The sequence below is a fragment of the Motacilla alba genome, chromosome 5 (assembly GCF_015832195.1).
Source record: "Motacilla alba alba isolate MOTALB_02 chromosome 5, Motacilla_alba_V1.0_pri, whole genome shotgun sequence".
In the NCBI taxonomy this organism is placed as follows: domain Eukaryota; kingdom Metazoa; phylum Chordata; class Aves; order Passeriformes; family Motacillidae; genus Motacilla; species Motacilla alba.
The window spans coordinates 56,456,171-56,479,514 of NC_052020.1; the positions used below are offsets into that span (position 1 = coordinate 56,456,171).

Here is a 23,344-nt window from a genome sequence, read left to right on the forward strand (position 1 = left end):
TCAGCACGGAAGAGGCAGGTTTGCTGTCCATGAACCAACACCTGGGAGGACAATAACTGCATTTCTCTTTTTTTTGCATCCTGGTGTTCTGGAGAACACAGTCCAGATTAAAATACATCACTGGGAGCAGATTGGCCTGGGAGGGGCAGTTGGGAACGTTTCAGGATGTGCTGCAGAACATCACCTGCACAACAGAGTGGGGATCACACACACAGCTGTGCAGAGTGTAAACTGTTCTTTATTTTTTGCTGGTCATTTTTTTGGAACGTGCCCTGGCTGTTCCACAGTGACTCTGAGGCAAGGAGAACTCAAAACAGAAAACCCGTTGTACAACACACAGGTTTGACATGAGCTGGGAAATTTTTACATCCAGATCATTATTATTAATTTCTTTTGGGAATTTCATTTCCACATGAAGCATGGCTGGATGAACACTACTGAAGCACACAAATACCAAGACCACCACCACAAACTGCAGGAATTACAAAGCACTTTTATAATACTGAAAAATTTTCTCCCACTGGCAGTAAGAGTAAACATGTCCAAAGGTTTTTTTTTTTTTTTGTATGGAGAGCAACTGCAATGAATGGTTTCAACATCAAAATCAACTGGAAAACAACAATCTCAGGTGAAGTGTTAAATGAAATCTAACTAGGAAAGGAGTTCCACAACAGTCCTAGTTTTGAGCACTGTTGTTTAGCAGTCTCCTTCCTGCCATGCTGGTTACAAAAACCACTCTTCACACCCAGCTTACCACAGCCCAGCTGAAACTTGAGCAGCCTCCAAATGGACAAGGAATGGAAATAGGAGAAAAGGAGAAAATAAATCAAAGGCAACCAATTAATTTTCATCTCTCACATTGTTCTTCCTGCTCAACTGGGGAAAGGGAACCTTTCCAAGTGAGTTCAGAAATGCTGTGGGTCCCTGCATCCATTCCTGTCAAGTCTTCAGAGAAGAAGGTTGGAAAATGCTGATGACAGGCAATAAAGTAGAAACACTGAAATTCATAAATCTGGAAATTTGGAAGAAAAAATATCTGTATGCAAGAATAATGAAGAAAATATTTGTCAGCATTTAAATGAACTGAGAGTTCCACACTGGAGGCCCCTTCTGCTCAAAAACTTCATGGAAGTGCACAATTGTAGAAAAGCCCTTGAGAGACACATTGCACAGCACAGCTGTGGTGGATGAGAAGGATAAATTATTCTGGTTTTTCATTGTGGACAACACTCATATCTTCTAAATTTGGGAACAGAAATTCTTTTTCTGCCCCTCTCTCCATATTTTAAGTTATGAACTACAGAAACTCAGAAGTAGCAGCATTTCTAGTTCTTTTCCAGATGAAAGGTAACAGGCATTCTGTAAACCCCTGTGCTCTCCTTTCTGCAGCCAAAATGTAATAACAGCTCAGCAGAGCTGTGAATTGCTTCCATTCATCCTCATTAACTTCACACACTGGAATTCATCATTCCAAAGTCCACCTATCAGGTCAGTCAGTCAGCAGCCAGGCTAGTTAGGATAATACCCAAGGATTAAAACAATACTGTAGTGGTTTCTGCAGCACTACAGGAATCCACTGTAAAATTAACACTGTATTTCAGGTATTTTCTCAGTCATATTCTCAAGATGATGCACACAAACCAAACTGCCCCAGGGCAACAGAGCAGTACAGTGCATGGTGAGACTCAGCTTTTTCAGGGAGAGGAGGGAAGAGCAAAAGCTCAGCAAAGCTTTGCCAACTTTCTGTCCCCTCACAGATAATCTAAGTGTTCAGACTTAAGCATTACTGGTTAGAGCTTAAAATAAAAGTGACTGCACTAATGACCTACCAGTGCTACTCAACAGTATGCTACAAGAGCAGATAATAAATGAGAAACAATTTCCATAAAATTTCTAATAAATATACTCCCTAAATTCTAGTGTCTGTCAAAAATCCCTGAGTTCATTCTCATCAATGTAAGGTCTCCTGTTTTCCAAAAAAGTTTTGGTTCAGTCAGACAGAAAATCACTTCCTGATGTACAGCTATCAGTGCTGACTCAAGGTACACTTTTACAAGGTATATATTTAGTTTTCTACAACAGTGCCAGAGATTCCATGAATCCCTGCAGTGTAACAAAGCCCAGGAGACTCAGCTATCAAAGGGCAGCCACAGGCAGGAAGGCAGCTGCACCTGGTTAGCAGGAGTTTGAATTGGAAGAATAAAAGCAAGTTCATTTTTTAGGCAGATAATGTCACATCCCATGGTCACTTTGGTTTTCTGCTGGGTTTTCATGCTGCTTGGTTTTCATGCTGCCAGGAGCCACTGCCACAAGAGGAGCTGGGAACTCCTGGCCAAGAGTGGATGTGCTGTTTCTGCTACTGCCAAACTATTACAGGGCTCACCTGGAGTCAAGAAACCTCTGCTAGAAACTTTGTTATAAAAATAACTGCAGTCTTTTCCAGGGATCTTTTTCTTTGGGATCCTACCAAAATTTCTGAGTTAGCTCCCTGGCCTCACCACGTGTCTATTTCTAAATTAAACTCCCAGGTAGAAGGATACTTCCAAGGAAAAAGGATTTCTGAAGCAGCACTAACCTGCACCACCTGGGTGCCTTCAGGCCATCCATCAAAAATTGAATAGTAACTTCTGGAGCCTGAGAGAGCCAAGTGATCTGTTGGCATGAGAAATCAGGAACAGAGAAGGTGATTCCAACTCTGCTATTTGCTGTTGCTGCCCATTAGACAGGACAGGATCAATCAGCCTTTGCTTCCTTAGGGTATGAAATCTCTGAAGAGATAAGGCCACTTTAGGGCCATCAGATCCCACCTGACAGAAGGAAATGCTAAAAACCTCCCCATGGTCTCAGCCACTGCTTTCAATCTAGGAAAATGAGGAACTTTTCTTGTGGGTACCCAATACCATTTCCAACAAAGCTCAGCTGGTGTTGAAAACTGCATTCACATTCAGGGGGCTAAAAAATAAGGAATTATAGAAGGCTACATGGAAGTTCACAGACATCTGAGGTAAAATTAAGGTTCCATAAAAGCAAAGTTTCCCTTTGTTTTCAACAGAGGCAGATTGTCATCTTTTAAGCCCAAATCTTCTCTGAAACACAAAAGAACATAAAATATAGAAACACTTTAGTTCAAACCTGAAAGATTTCTAAAAATGGGAATGAGAGAAAAAAAGAGAAGAGTATTTCACTTGGAAGAATACTGAGGTACCTTGAGTACTACTCCAAAGTAGCTATAAATTGAAAAATGTCTATTATTAACTGCAAAATGAAAACACCAAAATGAAATGCTACTAAAAGCTATTATGCTTGAGGGGCAAAGGCTGCTAATTAAAAAATTATATCAGGTGTGCTCACATAAAACACCTGTATTTTAAAAAACAATTAACAAATATTATCACAACATGCCCATTAAACTGAGCTAAGGCAGTTGGTCTCTGGATCCATCTTAGGATAAATTAGGGTAAACACTTGGAATCAACGAGTTCTTAATGTGAACTGGCTGAAATTTTGGAAATTAGTCAAGCAACAGAAATCTTTCAAGGATTAGGACAATGTGCACTATCCTATGTGCACATATCACATTATGCAAAAAAGACTGATGTAATGTCTATTCACCTTGTTGTTCTGAAAGGACAAGTTATTTCAAGTTTCTGTTTTGTTCACCATGTGCCCTAAACCATTTTTGCATTGCAGAAATTCTTGAGACCATTTTACCTGTCATTATTACATCATCAAAAACTCTTATTTTAGAATGGCAAAGATGAATTGTCCAGTAACTGAAGAGTGACTGCAGATTAAAGAAGGACCATCAGTAACAGAGGTGAAAAGAGCATGACTTCTTCCTTGGCAGCTTTGGTCAGTGTTCCTTTAGGATGTCCAGCACTCACTGCAGCAGTGCTGGCACCTCTCTGCTTCTTGCTGTCCTTCTGGAGCTCGGTTCAGACAGGGTCAATAGCTGTTATTGATAAACCCAATTGAAAATTATTAGAACCAAACTGAGAAGGCCAACACAAATGCCAAAAATAACCAAGGCACATGCCTGTGAAGAAAGAAAAGCAAAAATTAATGTTGTGGCAGTCCACAAGAACAGGTACAAACAGTGTCTTTTAAAATAATCTGTAATGTTTCAAATTACTCAGTCTTCAAACACAAAGTATCTGCTTAGTGGGAAACTAAACCAAGCCTGGGATAGTTTCCCTGGGAACTCCTGGAGCAGACTGGTTTCCCTACTCACACTATCCAGCTGCACAAAAAATAATTTGCCCTTTACAACTCTAAACAAATGGAGAAACTGATTCGCATTTTACTCAAAATACAATTAAAATTACAATGGATTTTTTACATTTTTGAGTAGCCAGATGATGATAAAACCAAATTCAAGAGACTGCAGCTTGCTGATTTATAACGGCCCCCCAAATCTGCTGGAACTAGTCACGACTTTAGATGGTCAGAGGGCATCATTATTAGATTTTCTTTCAGATTCCCTGCTTTGTCAATACAAGAGCAGCTCCATGAATCATAAGAATGGCAGAAAAACTATGTATAAACAGTTTGTCAGCATTTTGGCCACTCTGCTGAGCAGTGGTTAAATGAAGACAGACAGTTACAGTGCAAAAAGCAGGCTCCTGCACAAATTCCAGCCCAGAACTTAACCTACTACAACAAAAGAGAAACCACAAAGAGGAGAAAAAAAATCCAAACAAAAAGGAAGAGAACAAAAATAAAATTATGTTCTTGTGAAGCCTTTTATAGAAAACAAGAACAAAAACTGTCCCACTTAAATGCAGTTTAGCTTTGTCCCAACTGCCCAGACACCAGAGTTACAGGTAAAAACTAAGCAAAAGCTGGATTAAAAGTCAACATCTGAAAACTGTAGGGAAAAGTACATAATCAGACCAATTGCCCAGTACATGGACACACTGCTTGCCAAAAAACTCTGGTGAAGAAAGAGTTTCAGAAAGACCAGAGCTACCAGGAAAGATAAAAGAAAATGCTCAGAGATTTTGTGAGCTGCAATGAAAACAAGAGCTTTGCTTCTCGGATTGTGTGCTCCACTATGTATTAAAATGCATTTTAAATGAGCCTGTTTAAATATTATTAGCGCAGATGAGAAAACAGAAAACATACCCCAAGTTTCTGTGGTGAAATAAAGTCCTCTCTGTTAAGTTTAAGATAAAATAGTCCAGGATATACAAAAAGCAAACATGTTGATGTGGTTGAACCTTTAAAAAACAGAAAGTAGGATTTTGTTTAGAGAAGACTGAAGTACATTGCAGAATCATATACTGAATTTTTTGAAGTTAAAATAAAACCCAAGAAGACCAACGACCACAAGAACTTACCAACTACTCCAAATACATTTTTTATGTCTGGCACATACATTGCAAACAGAACAACAACTGCATTGAGTGTTAAGGTGACAAGGATATGGCAAATCCATGACGCAGGAAGGTGAGAGAAAAACACCATCAACACAGCTTTCCTTGCCTACACAACAAAAGACAAACATTGTGTGGGTAAATACATATATACACACACATATTTTTTGATCTTACCTCAATTTCATAACTTCAAGAATTACATCATTCCAGATGTGAAAGAACATTTTAAAAATCAAAATGCCAGAAGATTAGTAATAGTTTAATGCTTTGTCTCTCTGTAGTGTAGAATGTGATTTATTACTGTATTAAAGCAAGATTTATCACATGGCCATTAGTCTTAAGAAATTACTGGCCCCTCCCTTTTTTGGAGGGACAAAAGAAGGCCTGGGGGGTAGTGCTTTGTCTCTTTGAAAACGCCTGGTAGCAAATGTCAGCATGTTGCCAAATGATACATAATCTATACAGTGCTTCCATACACAGAGTTTTGCCTGCACAGTTTTTGGTCCTAAAAGAATGAATTTTCAATTCTACCACAGTATTGATAAGCTAAACTAGGTTTTGGGAGTTTTTTTTGTGAAATAGGTCTATATGTGTTTTTAATTTACAATTAAATTGAGTTTCAAGTGTGTGTTTGTGTGTGGGTGCGCGCATGTAGAAAGGAAAAACCAAGTCAGCAAAACTCAATTTAAGAGAAAAAAAAAATCAAACTAAATAAACTTTAGAAGTTCTGAATTCTCTAAATTAAAAACAATGCTGTGGGTTAGTTTTAATCTGAAATCTGTCTCAAGAGCACAAATTAGCTTAGTGGTTAGTTGTTATTTTGGAGCTTTCATGGAACATATGCAAATATGTGGTCTTTGATCAATCACTTGACAAGTGAATAAGATACACAAGACTAGATGTGACTCAAGAATTGCAGTCTGCAAAACATTAGTGACCAGTGCTCAGTGCCAGCTCCGGAGCTCTCAGGAATACTCACTGGGAAATGGATTAGAGGGACTGTCAGGAGCACAGCAAACAGGATGGCTGCTCTCACAGTCATGATGATGGTGTCGTGGGGCAGGTACCTGGAGTAACCCTGCAGCAGTTCAGAGTCCACTTTGTCTGAAAACAAGACAAATTAATTGCTTTGTTAATCACTGGAGAGCTAAGGTAATTAGCAAGGCATATTAAGGTGATGTTCAAATGGATCCATCTGCTTGAGGGATGCAGATACACTAGGAGGCAAAATCTTCAGGGAAATGAAACACCTCAGGAGGCAAAGCCTCTGCTGAAGCCAAAGACGCCCAAAGAAATGACACAAATGTGAAGGAGACAGCATAAAAAAAGGAGGAAATTTAAACAGCAAAAATCAGAGCACTGAGAGTGGTCTGCTACCCTGATTTTTTTTTTAATCTTAACTCTGCTTTTTTGGACTTCAGAATAGACTGAAATTTTCAAAGTCTGGTCACCCTGTGAAGTTTCAAATTCACGGAAAACAGAAGAAACCATCTGAACCACAGAGAGATGAAATATGCCTCATTTCAAAGAGGGAACTGTTCTTTTGTTTCCAATTTAAAATAAAATGTTTTACATTTTCTCAGACTGGTGTTTTAGGAACAGGGAACAGACCTTCTCTGTTTAAAGAAATAAGTTAATTAAACAAGACAACCAAAAAGTGAAAAGAAGAAGCTTGCAAGAGGAAAAAAATCAAACCAAACAAACAAAACAACTCTCTTACAGACATCCACTCTTGACTGCAGCATTTCAGGCTCCTGAGTCTTAGAATTGCTAAAAGAAATCAAGCCTGCAGAAAACCCAAAGCATTCCCAGTGAAACAGACTGAGAGGCTACAGTCAAGACAGGGTCTGGTCCCAAAGAAATCATGGCAGTAAAGGTAACAGGAACTGAGATGGCTTCCAGGAGTATTTTTTCCCTATTTTTTTCCCCCCTTCTTGTTAAGATTTCATCTGGACAGATGCCCTGCACTGCCTAATAAACCTCTCTGAGTTGCACTTAAATTTATATTCTCCAGCAAACCTCATGGAGACAGTTAGCAAACTGCAACAGTGGCCAATAGGCTATTAAGGCCTTCAAGACTCCCCACATAATTTTTCTAAGGTTTCTGGATATCTAGGGAATATTTTCAGACATGCTTATACTTGTCCCTTAAAGTCCCTAAAAATCTGGAATTATTAGATGCTGAAAGCCAATATTCTTGCTGCTTTGTCAGACACCATTTCATCCCCACACTCAAGAATTATAAAACACTTGAAAGGAGAGGAAATCCTCATCAGAACTTTCATTTACTGCCTTACAGTCTCCTGTAAGAATTTTTATTCATTCCAATCAATGAAGATTAGCATGGGAAGATCTCTTTTAATGAGAGTTTTCAGAAGACATCAGAAGGATCCTCACGGATGACTGTGACAGCATTGGTATGAAACTACAACAGAATCAGCAGGTAGAGGAAATTCAATAAACTAGTTGTGTTATCACTGCTGTATGAAATGGACCCTCACCTATTTCTGCCAGGGCTGTGATGGACCTTTAAAAAGGGCCACTGTGTAGATAAGGGGTCTGAAATCTTTCTGAAGTACAAGAATGCCAGAAAGAAGAAATCATCTATGTTTAAACTCTACTAAAAATCTGTACCCAGAAGTACTTAGAAGTCCAAATGTAGAGTAATTAAATTGGTACTGCAGCACACTGCTACTTAAATTCTACAGCAAATGAAAATCTCTGTAGAATTTGGTAAGGCAAGTGTGATACACCACCCACTCTTCTGATAGGTAATAAAAGGTACAGTTACTTCATCAAATATCAACATTTCTAGGAAATGTGCTCTTCTTGGTTCAGTTAATGTATCAAACAAAGACATTTCTGGCTCAGGACCAGAAGCATGTGCTGGAAAACCCAGCTCAAAGCCTATCCTTTTCAATTTTTAAAATCTGAGGGTTGAAGTGTACTAATGCCTGAAGCATTCCAGGCAGAAGTCATTTATCTTTTATCATTAACTTTTGTTCTAAGGAACACCTGAAGAATACACTTACCATAAAATGTCAGGTACCCGAAGAGAGCAGATATAAAGTAAATTAGGAAACTCAGACCAATTCCTGTGACAGTTACATTCTGCATTCTCCTTTTGGATGGACTAAAATGGAGAAAGAAAAGGAAATCAGTGCTGTTTTATCTACATTGAGGCTGATTGAACACAGCACAATCTATATAGTACCTTGCCTTTCATAAGTATTGGCCTAATTTAAGGCCACTGAGGATTTGCTGAGGTCTGTGCTGTCACTGATATTTAGGGGGTTTAAAAGTATTTTTAATCTAGTATTTAAAAGGGCACTTTTCAAGCAGACAATTAACACTGTCCCCATCTTGTACAGAATTTAGACTTCCCAGCATCTCATTTAAATGAAAATTGGGATTTACCAGGATGAGACCACTCAGAGCCAGGAACAGGATCTGTGTCAGAAACCCCCCCTCGATCAGATATGGCCAAATGCAGATTCAGTTACAGCCCTAAAAATTGACTATTAAAGTACGTTAGCAAATGTCCTTTTCTTTTTCCTGATTGTCCAGAGCAGGACAATATCCTGACACAGATGATGGAACAACATTTGCTACTTTTCATTCCTTTAAGAGAGAAAAAGCCAGTACAGACTAAAACTATACATTTCCCAAAACCACGAAAGCTCCTTATTCTGCAGTGTTTGATGGCACTGACCTAAAAATAAAAAATACTCAGGGAAAGTATTAAAAAAGGTTATAATTCTATTTTAATATTGCATGTGTACATTACCTTTGGAGCTCACAATAGATTGGCAAGACTGAGGTATGGCACAGAAAAGAGAAGGCCATAGTTGGTATTGCATAAGCACTCTGAAACAGAAAGAAAACATCTTGTAAGTTGTTTGCTATTCCTGCTGGTTGGAAAAATATCTGTATGAACTCAGAATTCAGTTCAAGTGTTGGAAGTCAGTGGAAATATTTCCAGATGAATGCTTTGAGATAAATCTCCACAAGACAGAAATGGTGTCTCTAAATCAGTCCAGAAAAATTCAACCTTTTCAAGTCGTGTCAGTTCAAGTGGACATAGCTCAGTTCCATCATCAGGAGAAATCATGCTGCCTATAAGCCAAAAACTGGAAGATTCTTTTGTGATTATACTGAAGCCAAGTACTTATGTAGAAAGAGCAGGATGTGTCCCAGAGCCAGCGTATCACTTGTGAAATTCTCTAAGAATTTTTCCAAATTCTTATATCCATGGCTACCGGTCAAATTACTGATTCCTTCACCCTGACCTCACTGTTTTGTTACTCCTTCAGAGAAATTTGGATAAAACATAAAATATAACAGAAAATATTAACAGGCAATATAACATGCTTTGGCATCTAAAGTTTTAAGAAAGTTCTGTAATTAAAGATGCAACCACACAATTAGTGATGTATTATTCCAAAAATTTGTAATAAAAGACATGAATCATCTAGTACAGCTTACTGCAATTGCCAAGTAGAATAAGCTGAACTATAACACTTTTGTGCTGAAATAATCAGGCCCATACTGGTACAGATATGCCACTTTCTATTGATAAAGCTAATTTTAATAAAGGAGGAGAGATGAGTCCCAAGATTCTTCCAAGCACAAAAGGCCAGAATCTCACATTAGATGTTTCTGGTCAAAGCACCATTCCTTCTTTGATCTACAGATAACATTTGTCTGATGTTTGCATTGCCCAATCTTTTTTTTTTTTTTTCTTTCCCTTTTTCTAGGAAGGGTAGGATGGACTTTTGTTTTTTTCAGAGAAATGCAGCCACATCCCTCCTAGACCTCACTACAGGGCTATCCCAGATTTACCTTTTCCCCTTCCTCCTCACCCCCCAGAGACCAGGGCTTTACATGACACCTCCTCTCCTCCAAGCCTTGATGGGTGGTTACATGATTTACATGCCATGGTAATTAACAAATACCAGAGCTGGCACCCAGTGAGATGTACAAGATTGCATCAGGCCTGAAGAATCAGCTTCAGGTAAGGAAAAACTAAGGTTGGTTTCAGGAAAGCTGCTCTACCCTGCCAGGAACTAAGAGCACACAGCCAAGTAGCGCCAACTTCCAGCTGAGGGCTTGATCTGATTGCATGATGAGGCTGACCACTGCTTCATCTGTTATACTTTCTTCTTTGGTCATATTTCCAAAATATTTTCATAAATGCTAACTTGGACAATCAGGAAAAAAAAAAAAGAAAAAAAAAAGTGAGACTGGATAGCACTTGGCAGCAGGTACAGAAAATATTTCAGCAGCCCATAACGAGTTTTACACAAGGACAGCTTACCCTGGGTAAGGTTTAAACTCCAATTTTTTAAAAACCACCACCCCCCCTTAAGTTTGTGTATTGTTAATAGAGATTACCTCTTTTGAAAGATGAAAGAGCTTTGCTTTACAATCCCCAGTAGAATTTGAAACCTGTAAAACATAAATGCAAAAAAAAAGCCATAATGAAAGAATAAGCTCAAACCACAGACATGAAACTTTTCAGATTCTGTGATGATTAATAAAAGAAGGAATTTAAATTGCAAGCCATTCTGAAAGTGTTAATGTAAAAAAAGCATTACAGTTTACTAGTAAAATTAGAACTTCAAACCAGCATGCACTTTACCTGTAAAGTCTCCATGGCACTACTCAGAGGTAGAGGACAAGGGATCGACCATTTTTTAATCATAACCTGCAGAGACAGCACATTTCATGTATGAAAGATATCCTAAAAATCAGTTTTCAATTTAGATACACATAGCTGAAGTATCAGCCTGGTGGAACACCCAGCAGGGAGCTACACCCCCAGTAAATCACCAGGCCTGCCTGGCAGCCAGGCCACCAGAAGCAGACTCGACAGCAAAGCCTGTCAGTGCCATTCCATCCAGCTGCTCACCCTGCACAGCTGGCAGCCTTATGGCCCAGGGATCTGGAGGTGGGGCACTGCAATGGGCTCTGACATGAGCTGAAATCCAAGCAGCACTCCCTCCCAGCCCCTCTCCCTGGGCTGCACAGCAAGGGCCTCCCAGCCAGGATTGCTGCTGCGTTAGCGAGCCCAGCCTCGAGCCCGCAGCACACGAGCCCTCAACAGAGATAGAGCAGAGCCTAGGGCTAATCTTGAAAGGCAGAAACATATGGTCTGGACTAGAAAGCAAAGGAAAAACAATAAATGCAATTATTGTCCCAGAATGTCATTGGGCCTTCAGCTACACCCTGCTGGTTTAGGGACTGCCAAGTAACAGGGCTGAAAATCAAAGGGAAATTAAAATAAGAAATGTTACCTCCTTTTTCAGGAGCCCGGTTTAAAATGATAGTTGCATTGCTCTCCTCACCCTAATTAATTTCCTATTGTAGTTGCCTGGCTTTAGAGGTTATAATTCTTTTGAAGCCTAGAGCAAATAATTAAAAACTTAATTAAAGACTCAGATTCACAAGAAGAATAACATGCAAGGGAGCTCTTCTCCTGGCTCAGAGAACTGTGCTTTGCATGCTGCCAAGTGGTGTTTCCCAGAGGATTAGATGCTCCCTCTTGTCACCAGTGCCAGGAGAGGCAAACAAAAATTACCTCTGGCCAAAATGTGGGGAAAGAAAACTGTGGGTGCACAGCAGGGCTGAGTGCATTGTGGCAGGAACACGTTTTAAACTGCACAAGAACAACTCAGTCAAGGTGTGGAACAAGGTGGGAGCCTGCTCAACAGCAGCCTGCAAACACCAAACACTAAAATACAACTTGAGCCTGGGCTGTATTTAAAGGCATCCAGACAGGGGAAGGCTTTGAAGGCTCCAAAGCAGTCAGCTTTGTAGGAACTCCCCCACCCCAGTCTAAAGCTGGAACAGGCACTGGGAAGGGGCATGGAGCTGAAGGGCAAGGTTTGGGGAAAGTAAAACGTGCCTGGCAGTGGTGAGGGGAAGACTTCCTGCAAGCTAAAGAGCAAAGATATATATAAACATTGCAGAGGGAGGACCAGACAAGCCAAACCTAAAAGGCTGGAGAACATTTTTCTAAAATAAGTGTAATACAGATTAAGAACAGACTGAAGTGGAAATAAAAGAAGACAAAATAAGATGTACAAATAAAATGTAGGTGCATTTTAAAAAAAATCTCTATTTATATTTGCCCACTTGCTTAATTATTTAAATGTATTTGGGTTTCCAATTGTAGTCTGATGAGTTTCCCCAACAGGAAAGGATTTTTAAGCTGGCAGCACAGCCCGGTTAGCTGAGCAGTCATGCAGGCACCACAACCCTCCTCTAGAACTTTAAGCCTACTTCATATAAACATTCTTTTGAGTATAAAAAATGTTTGGTTTTAAGTGAAAAAAAGTTAAAAATCAAGAGAGATTCTAGTGGAAAAAGGGTATTTTAAGCCCACACCAGAAACATTGCTAAAGAATAGAGGCTCAAAGTGTTCTAATATTCTCAGTGATTGTTTGTATCCTGCAGAGGGAAAACAGGAATCCCTTCATTCCAGCAGTACTGACAGCACTGGGCAAAGGGGCTGAGCATCATTCATTGCATGTGGCAGGTTCCCAATCTGCAACATGTTTTGTTCTGGGAACACAAACAAGAGAGATTTAGACAAACACCATCAGCAATCATTAACACCTTTGCTGAACAAGCTACCAATAATGCTGTCTCCACACACACAAAAAAATACAAGTCTGTCTTACACTTCACCAATATACACAGCAACTGGGGAGGCAATAACAAAAAAAAAATTAACAATCACAATTTTTTTTTCCCTGAGGATTCAAGTCAGGGAAGTATTAGACAACTGAGCAAAAAAAGTGCTCAGGACCTCACAGAACCTGGCTTTGAATTAGTTACACGTACTTGCTTTTCTCCTAGATCAGCTTATCTCAGTGTCTGCAATATTTTTGCAAAGCCTAGAACCAATTTTTTGGCTTTAAAGGAAGAGATATGAGGCACAGAGAGGACATCTGAGACCCAGAACAAAGAAGGCTCCAGCCCTTTGCTCAGTGCACTCCCTGACCAGACTGACCAAGACGTCTCTTTTCTGCAGGCTGCAGTAAAATTGTGGCTTGCTGGCAAAAAGCTGAACAGATGGTGTGCACTTGAAAAGGCACAGAATTACTGTATATGCAAAATATAATTATATCACTTCCATATGACTAACACAGTTCTCTTCTGGAACAAATTAAAACATATCTGCCACACAGAAATTAACAGTGTGCAAACTAAAACACCATTTCAACAGCACATATCACCCACTTCAAAGCAATTAGATATGAAGACTAAACCACATTTAATGCCTTTGATTTTCAGGGCCTGAACAAGTCAGAGGGAATATTCTGTCAAGAGTATTGGTTTTCTGGAAATATCCATAATGGCTTTAAAAGTTTTGACCTCAGCTACATTTATTGTGGCTGCTGCTTTGCCATTTAACAAGAAAGAGTAAGCACACAAACTTAACCATTTCATTAAAAATCCAGCAGTTTGCACTCCTTCATTAGCACTTTGTACCCACTTTTATGGTAAGAGAATCACAAACTAAAATCTAGTTTAACTCATCCCAGCTTGGCATGGCTGCACACAATTCTTGCTTACACGTTTGCTTTTTCAGGGACTGAAGTTGTTTTCAAATGCATCCACCCATTACAACAGCTTTTCTCAGAGATCCACACACATTCCCTTTGAAACCCAGGAGCTGAACTGGTTTTAAAACCCTTGCAAAATTGCTTCAGCCAAATACCTATGTCAGCATTATAGTTAGTGCTTTTTCTTACTTTTTTTTTTTCCTTTTTTTTCCTTTTTTTAAAGACAAATTTTAGGAGAGAGGTCAAAAGTTAAGGCAATTTATAAATATTACAAATGAATCTCCATTAACTTTGGAGAGGCTGTGGCTGCTTCTCAATATTCAGCTTAAGAAGAATACTTCCCAAGGTCCTACAAACACTGCAGCTCTCCAGGGATACCCTAGGGAGATGTTTTGACAGCTTTGAAGTTTGGTTTTATCACATGGTTCAGTTCCTAATGGATTGCCTTGGTCTCCTGGATGGCATGTTTGTTCAACTTGCCTTCAACTCTGTTTATCCCTTTGTAAAACAGGTATTAAATGCAAGTCAATGCAAGCCAGAATGACAGGGCAGAGGGGGAACATTTTTGCCAGGCTCCCAAATAAGATTCAAACAGATGACAGAGTGAGAGTTGCTCAGTTGTACCACATATTACACATGTGCATTAACACACTTTTTCCCTTTAAAAAGAAAAAAAAAAGTGCAACTTAAAGGCACATTTTCTCTCTTAGATCTGCTTAGCAGGTCTCACTTTTGATATTTGGAAACATCTACCTCACAGGGGCCTTGAGAGGGTGAACATCAGGGTCAAAAACCCCCATATGGCTCAGAGAAAAGAACTTTTCCTTTCAGCTGGAAAGGAGAATAAGGTCATTGACGTATTAATGAATCTTGTAAACTGCCTTAATGAAGTTCTAGTTTTCTTTGCCTTTTTCTGAACTCTGTCACTCCATTATACATGTAAATTTAATTTCTTTTGGAGTATATTAAATTTTCTGCTGTACTTGTTGCAGTAAGTAATAGTTAGAAGTTAAGAAAACAGAATTCCATTCCTCTGCTAGTAAGGAAACAAAAATATACGTGCCAGCTCCCTTTGCTGCACCATCAGCAAGAAAAAAAAATTGTTCTATTTACCAGCCCAAAATATAATTATTTTAACTCTTTTCACATGCTTGGAAGTTCATACACATTTCCCAGCCTCAGCAAAACAAATGTAATCTGTCCAAGCAAGCACATAGTGAACCTGAAGAAAATTCTAAATTAAAAAATTAAGGGGGAGGGGAAGACAACTAATTTCAAAACAGGCTTATGAAAACATTCAAACAATAAGGGAAAAAAAAAAAAAAGAAGCTGTGCAGAGATTTTTAACTTACCACAAGAGTAAAGTACACCGTAAAGAAAAATGATAAACTACTTGTGTAGCCAAGAAAGCCTGTAAAATAACAGTAAAAATAAAAGAGAATTTATAAGGAAAGTGATCCTAATGTACAGCTAAAGCTTTACATTTTAGGCATGTTTTCTATTACAGTGCTTGGTATCTGGGGCTTAGGACTCAGAATAACAACATTCCAACTGCCTGTCACAGATCATTTATGTAGTTTTGTAGGGCAGAATTAGAACTGGCTTACCACTAATGGCATGCTGTAAGTAAATGCAGCTCTTTAATGTTCTGCTGTAAAGATTTTATTTTAGTATTGCAGACAAAATACTACTGCAACCCAAGTAATAGGTTAACTAGGCAGGGCTGGAAGGCAGAACACACTACAACAACTTAAGTAATCACCACCACCAGCAGCCCCCTGCCAGTTTAAATAAATAAATAACCCATTAAGGTTTTAAAGTCTTCAACTGTAATTGCTACTAAAGTAGAATAATATTCTCTTCTCTCCTTTAATTACTCACCAATTTTAGGAAGAAGGGCAAGAGGAAAAACAATGCAGACTGAAGTAAGCAGCAGCAGCAGTCTCCCATCGAGGTACCAAGACCTGTTGGAAAATGGATTTAGGATTGATGCAAAGCTCAGGAGTCCTAAAAATATGTTTAACTTAGAACTGTGCTCTTAGACAAAGCAACCCCTAGGACAAGGAAAAAATAATTTCCTGTCTCACATGCTATTTACATGAATTTGTACTCCTAGTTTCTACACTGATATAAAACAGAGCTCCCAGATAATGAGGGAGGAGAGCATCATTCTGTAAGAAACCAGCACTGCAAGCAATGTTCCACGGGCAATGTCTGCATGGATCAGGGGTCTGATGTGTGCCAATTAATAATTCTCATCAGCACAATATGCAAATCCCTGCCTGATTCACAGCAATGGTCAGAGGGAAGGGTATTTCATATTCTACAGATTTCCAGCAGAAGCACTTACACAGCACAGTGTGTGTCTAAAACTGGGTTACAATGAGCTGCACATTGACACACCTGAGGAAACAGCAACATCAATTCCCACTCACTGCTGAGCTTCCCTTCCTTGCATACATCCATGAAAAACGTAAAGGACAGAAGGGATAAAAATGATGCAGATGAAATCTGGTAGAAGGTTTATACATAAAACCACACATATTAAAAAAGCATTGTAGAGGCACGTTAAGTCCACACACACTTAAAATCTATTTGAAGCATCAAAATCCCATCTCTGAAGTGAGGAAAGCACAGATGGATAAGTTGTTAAGTAACAGAAACATATTGAGGGTGGCTGCCCTGACTTGGCTATAACCATATCCTGTACTGATAAACATCTTGCACATCAGCCTCCAACTTTACCACCTATAAACACCTTGACTTTTGACCTTCCAGTTTATTTAGTCCAGGATATGGTTAGCACCTAATAAACAGGCAGCACCTCAAATTATCATGAGGGAAGTACCATAACACCTGTGTTAAAGAAGAATTATCATACAGGTATATTAATTACTGCTATACATCATGCACAGCCACTTGAGTCACTTGTTTGAAAAGAAGATGTAATGTAAAAATGAACAGAGAAATTTCAAGTTTGAGGGCATGTTCATTGTATCAAACTCAAAGCAACCATTAGCTGACAATGCATGTATTAAAAATGAGTCAAAATACATCATTCTTCAAGAAGTGTATTATTAGCTCTGTCTGCTACTGCTACAGTGAAAAGCAACTTCGCCAAAATCAGCTTCTTGCTGGAGCATTTATTCTTTGTGTTGTTATTATTTACCATTTATACATTTTTAAACAATTTTATTTCTTTCTAGTGGATGTTCAGATTAGGAGGAACAGCACCATGGCAGAGAACGTAAGGATCATGCACTATGTGGAGATGTGGGACCTCAGTTTGTATCTCCTGATTCCAAAGCCACAGCTGCCACCAAAGTTCACAAATCCAGCAGAAAAGACAGAAAATTATTTTGGTTACTTCATGGTAAATGAAGAAACATTTGGGGGGCGGGGGGACAGAGAGGAAAAGAGCAGTGAGGAAACGAAGGAGAAAAAGTAATTTTGTACACTGCTTCATTCTGGAATACCAATTCTTATACTTAAAAAGACCTCAAAAAAGTCCATAGTGGGCTGGTTATTGGAAAATGTGTCCATTTTCTCCTCAAAGTACTGATGTAAAAATACACTTATTTTCCAAAGGCAGAATAAATGTTTTGACAGTGCCTTTAAAATCAATCTGATCTGTAAATTTAATCCTATATGATAAAAGCATTCAAAATATGAACTACAGAATATAAATCCTTGACTCTGCTGAAAAAGCTTTGGCATGCAGATGTTTCTCCTCCCTCCCCCATATTTTAACTAAAAGCAGACATTTATAAATCGCTTTAATTTCATTCCTGAATTCAACAGAACAAGATATTCATATGTTCTAAATTAGGATCTTACTCTCAGTCGATATCAATTATACAACACACAAGCAAGACAACTTAATTGCATCAATCACATCCTATGACAGGGTCATTAAATGTTAACAGAGGGCTCACAAATTACAACTTTTTAACACAATCCTCATTCAAAACTATGTTCATGTCATCAAAACTATGTGGAATTCTTGTTATGCAGACAGAAACATCTCCACTCAATATTAATAAGTGTTCATATTGTATGGTTTTGTTTTTTAAGGACACGAGGATGTGTTAGACTGACTCTGAGCCTTTCAAACACACACACACCTGCTAACCTCTACCTATAAAAATAATTTAATGCACAGAACCTTCTTTAAATAGCTTTCCCAAATGCACAGCTCAGGAAGGTTTATGCATATAAAATACTTTCACAGATAGTTTAACTGACATTTTTGATACATCCCAACTACAGTTAAGATAAATTCTGCACCAAATGAAAGTGTATCAAATGCTATAATGACTTCACAAACACAGAACAGTTGTGCAATCCCATTTGGAAACAAGTAGTCCAGGTAAAGAAGTTGAATCTATTTAATATTTATGCCTTTTGAATAAAAAAGTTGCTTCTTAGGCTTGGTATTTGATTGCCTATTTCTGTTGAACAATTTCCTACTATTTAAAATGTCTGCTAGTAAAAATGTACACTTAACATATGCAGAAAAATACACAGAAACAAAAGATTATGATCTACTATGGCCATTCATATGGCAAAAGAAATTAAATTTAGATGTGCATGCTCCTGGAATAGTGCTTGACCCCTGCACTTGAACAATTTGCTTGGACAAATACTAGTGGAGGGAAATTGTGTCAAATAAACATTGATTGATGCAAGAACTCAAATTTACAGAGGCAGAAACTGGATGAGACCAGGCTGCCCATCACCTAAGCATGGAGCTGTGGTTAGGATTCCTATGGACAATTTCAGCTCTTTCTAAATGCAAAGCTGAGCTTCATTCCCATCTCCAACTGTAGTTTCAGCTAAGGAAGAAGCATGGGTGCTGGCAGAGCTGACAGATCACTGAGGATTACAACAGCTCAGGTGATTTGTAATAAACAGTTCAGCTCTGTAACCTGGGTGCTCACATCCAGGAGATCTGAGGTAGGTCCTGGACAAAGCTGTTGGGAGCATTATCCCACAGGCACCTTAATGAAGAAGTTTTCACTGTGCCTTTTTCAACAGAACAACCCTTGGAGCAGCACAGGGTTGAACCTCTGGGTTCTACCTACCAGTTTTCTTAAGCTGTTTGTTTCAAAGTGTATCTTTGCTGAAAGAAAAGTCACTTTGCATAAACAGAGCTGACATAAAATTAAAACCAGTATAAGAGCTGTTAGATGCTAAATTTGGGGTTAGACAGACTGGGTTAGACATGCAGCAGATACAGCAGCAGCTCAACACCACTGTGTATGAAAAGTCTGAAATATGAGTTTGAAGGAGAAGGTTACAGCACCCAAATGAAAAGCTGATAACTACCACATCTGGAAGAGATACATTAGCAAACTAAAAATAACATATATACATAAAATGTAATAGTTTAGAAAAAAAGAGAAAACTGACAAAAAAACTTTGCTAAAACTGTGAGGGCCCAGAGGGCAGAAAGAGAGAAAATAAGATTACAGCGACAATGAATTTTTCAAACTCATAATAAAATCCAGAAGTTGTAAGTGATAAAATAGAAAATCAACTAAAGTACCTTTTAACAAACTGATTCCCCACTTAAAATTCACCCACAACATTCAGGAATAATACAAGCATCAACACAGCCTTGAGACAATTTCAGCACATTTCAATCCAGAGCAAGTTTTGAGCTCAAAACATCTGAAAATAGCAATTTGGAAAAACAGCTGTAAGGCACTCCAAGATACACTGTTAGGAATGACAGAAGCATGGAACAACTCAAACAAGATATTTCAGCACTGAAGCTGCAGTGTTTGCCTTCGATTTCTTGTGACAGTTCCAATGGAAATGTGAGGGACACACTCTGTACAAAGAGCTTTACAGCTCAACTGCAAAAAATAACTTCTTTACTAGGAGCCAAGTTTAGGAATTATAAACCAGTCTGGAAACCTAGCATTTTTCCCAAAACAAGTCCAATTACTAGAGCAAGACAACAAAATATTTCCATAAAAATGCCTGCCATTTTTTGTACTGTGATTTTGAATTACGTGAAGTGATAACATGACAGCAGTGGAAATGTTTCTTCTCCACTCCCTCCCAGCACCTTCCTGCTTCCCCTTTTAAAATGTTACAGGAAGGAGATTCCTGTAGATGGAGTTTTGCCACTGACTTTAAGGTCGTAGGATGGGAAATCACCATGAGGAAAGAATCACTGTGTGTGTGTGTGCTGCAAAAGACTTGCACTTGCCAAACACATTTCATATTCCAACAACTCATGTAAATGACTTTATTTTCACATGTGAGATCAGAGAAGTGTCACCATCCACCACTTTCAGCAGTGCTGGACCCCTTTTTCCTTCAAGACAAACACAGAATGCACGAAGCATTTTTCCTTACCCACTCTCGGCTCCGCTCAAAAGCCCCGCAACAGCCCCAGGAAGTTCAGACTTGACAATTAACAGATAAGATGACATGGCTGCAAACAGAAGCAGGACAGATTTAGCAGAGGAACAGCAGCATCTCAGCAGGCAGGGCTGGACCAGCAGGGCTGTGCCTGGAACATCTCAGCTCTGCGTGAGACACCGTGGCACCAGAACCAGAATTTATTTTCTCATATACTTCCTTTAAAAATAGCTGCAAGTACTGCACTGATGTCAGCTAATGCCTCCAAAGAGACTCTCACAATGTGAGTCTTGAAACAAGGAAAACATAATCCAAAGGACTAAAAGGCAAAATAATATCATATATAGGCTTGCCCTTCTACCTGGGAATATAGACCTACAGGTTAGGGACAGACTGTAAGGCTGCAGCAGTCCTCCCTCCTCTTTATGATTCATTCATGATGAGAGTAAATAATATTTGTTTCTCTCAATATAATAGGGTTTTTTAAAGACTCCGTTTTCATAGTTATTCAATTGCTGTTGTACTAAATAAATACAAGACAGAAATTCAAACACAAGCATAGGACTTGAAAGGGTTTTTGTATATATTGCAAGGTCCTTAGAGCTAAGAGGATTATCAGTGACAGATCCCTGCTTCTCCTGACAAATCCATCACCAACAAGATCCCAACAATAATATCAAGTGCAGAACTGTACAGGAACTGTGAAGCAGAAGAGAAATTATTAGCTACTCTTACAGGATTATTGACTTGAAATGAAGTGTTTTTAATTCTATTCAGCAGAAAGCAATTCAAAAGCTCCTTCATAGTACCACTTTTCTCCTTCACTAAATACTGTGATCAAAGGAATGAATGAGAGGGTTTTTAAATTCCATTTTATACTAGTCTGATTCCTTCACATACTGTTCATGTTGCTTTTTTATGTAACCAGCAGAGAATTACTCTAAAAATCAAGCTTTACAAACAGCTTCAACGAGCATCAAAGCCTAAGTGAAACTAATTTCCATCCTGCAGCAGCAAGTCATTTTAGTATTGTGTCAGTAAAAGCTTAGTTACATTCAATCCTTGACAAAAACTCATCTGTTGTACTCAAATTTTACTGTTCTACATTTAGTAATTTTTCAGAATTTTACCACTGTATATTTATTCCTGCTTTAAAATTAAAACATTACATTTTGAAAAGGCAAACCTTCATAAGCTGATATTTGAATAAGTTTGTGTGCGTTTTTTTATTTAAGGAATTTTTTGAATCTGAAAAGAAAAGATGTGTGGACTCAGACACTGCTGTATTACAGCAGTTACTGGTAAATTCTGAAGAAGGGGTAAGGTGGTCCCAATAAAGAAAGAGAATTCTATTAACACAAAGTGACATCCACCTACAGCAAGGTTAAATTAAAACCATTTGGTAAGTCACTAAATAATAATATTCACTTCTTCATAATTAAAAGCTCTGTTTTTTCCCAATATTTATGTATATTTAGTGACATGTAGCTGTTGATTGTGTGTGCTGAGGTGTTTATCTGCTGTCCTGATTTACTCCCCTACAACAGAATGTAGGTTCAACCAGAGAGAATTACAGCGTGCATATTTCTAAGTCACTAGAATCTGTAAGTAAATTACCCCAGTTTTTCATGCTAAGTTGCAGGCAGCTGCATATTTCATTCTAATTTAAAAAAAAAAAAAAAACTAAGTGGGGGAGAAGGGAAAGGAAAATTCCTCTAAATTGCAATTCAATCTTATTTATCCATTAGCCTTCTCTCCTGTTTGATGCAATACTTTGTACACAAGCAAGTTAGAATTTTCATATCTTTATGTCCTTCAGAAAGATTTCAAAACTAGTTCTTTTGCAGTCTCCACTGCAGAAACCTTCCAATTAATTTCCAGATCAGATTTCCTCCAATATGCAATCTGTCACTCTGCCCTTGCATTCCTATTAGCCTCTGGCTAATCACTTGATCACTTATCCTTTGTTGCTCACTCTTTGTTTTTGAGAGGAGTCCTATTTCACTGAATTCCACTCCTAAGGAGGGAGCAGTCCTGCACCAAGAACTTGGGCATGCTGAACATTTGTGTGCATCTTTCTTCCTTTCTCTGGGCATATGGGAAACAACCTCACATAGCATGATTTTTTTTTATTCTCTTGTTTGTACTACAAGATGAATAATGAATATTAAATAAATTTATTTATATCCTGATGTTGGAACCCTAGGTAAAAAATTATTTAATTTAAGCATCAGGATGTTGGTTTTTGCTTAAACAAGACCTGAATCTTGCGCATGAAGCATGAATCTGAGCAGGATGCCCATACTTAGTACAGTTTTAAAAAGCCAAATTCTGCTTTTAGTTCATTTGCAAACACAGTTTTAATTCTCCTGAGAAGAAACAACTCCTTGTAGCTTTACTTGGCACAAAGACACGAACCTCTGTGTAACTCAGCAACGCACTACAGAGTGAGAAAAGAACACGGTTGGTTTGTTTGTTTTTTTAAAGATGAAACTAAAACAAGAAAAACTGAAACAATGTGACAGTCTTTTTCCACTTGAGGAATTGAGAGCATAGAACAAGACAGACAAAAAGTCAGGTATCCTTTGCCCCAAATAACAATCTGTACCTCACTTCCCTGACTCAGGTCGTGTTGTACAAATGAAACCTCAGCTCCCCTTGGCAGCCTTGATGTGCCACGGAAGGAAGAGATTACACAGCCACAGACTGAGCCGTGACACAAGAGAACACAACAAAAAGCACAACATCCTTGTGCTCTGATTCACCCTGAAATACTGACATGAGACACCCATTCCAGCACTGAGGGACACGGCTTTCCTGCAGAACAAACCCTGTGCACTGGCCTGGTCTGAGGCTGCAGCAATAGGAGGATGCCACAAGGGCTGAACTAGAACGAAGTGAGCAACCTTCACACGGTCACTTCCTAATTTTCAGGTTCTGAATTTGCATGTATTACATTAGTTTGAGGTAATTTTCAGTATGCACCTAGAGCTACTTAATGGAGAACAGTTCTGAACT

The 23,344-nt window shown here is 38.6% G+C and overlaps 1 protein-coding gene across 3 annotated transcripts in view; it reads right to left on the minus strand.

Annotated features, from left to right (window-relative positions):
• Positions 1-216: 216 nt before the first annotated feature.
• SLC38A6 (solute carrier family 38 member 6) overlaps positions 217-23,344 on the minus strand; it is a 37,968-nt gene continuing 14,840 nt past the window's right edge. For all 3 annotated transcript variants that reach the window (XM_038138139.1, XM_038138140.1, XM_038138141.1), the window contains exons 6-16: positions 20,321-20,399; positions 15,833-15,915; positions 15,304-15,362; positions 11,020-11,085; positions 10,773-10,826; positions 9,166-9,245; positions 8,411-8,511; positions 6,358-6,482; positions 5,340-5,484; positions 5,125-5,219; positions 217-4,036 (exon numbers count right to left, since the gene is read on the minus strand). In XM_038138139.1, coding sequence (XP_037994067.1) covers positions 3,956-4,036; positions 5,125-5,219; positions 5,340-5,484; positions 6,358-6,482; positions 8,411-8,511; positions 9,166-9,245; positions 10,773-10,826; positions 11,020-11,085; positions 15,304-15,362; positions 15,833-15,915; positions 20,321-20,399 — 968 coding nt within the window. In that variant the 3' untranslated portion in view covers positions 217-3,955. The remainder of the gene's footprint in view (positions 4,037-5,124; positions 5,220-5,339; positions 5,485-6,357; positions 6,483-8,410; positions 8,512-9,165; positions 9,246-10,772; positions 10,827-11,019; positions 11,086-15,303; positions 15,363-15,832; positions 15,916-20,320; positions 20,400-23,344) is intronic.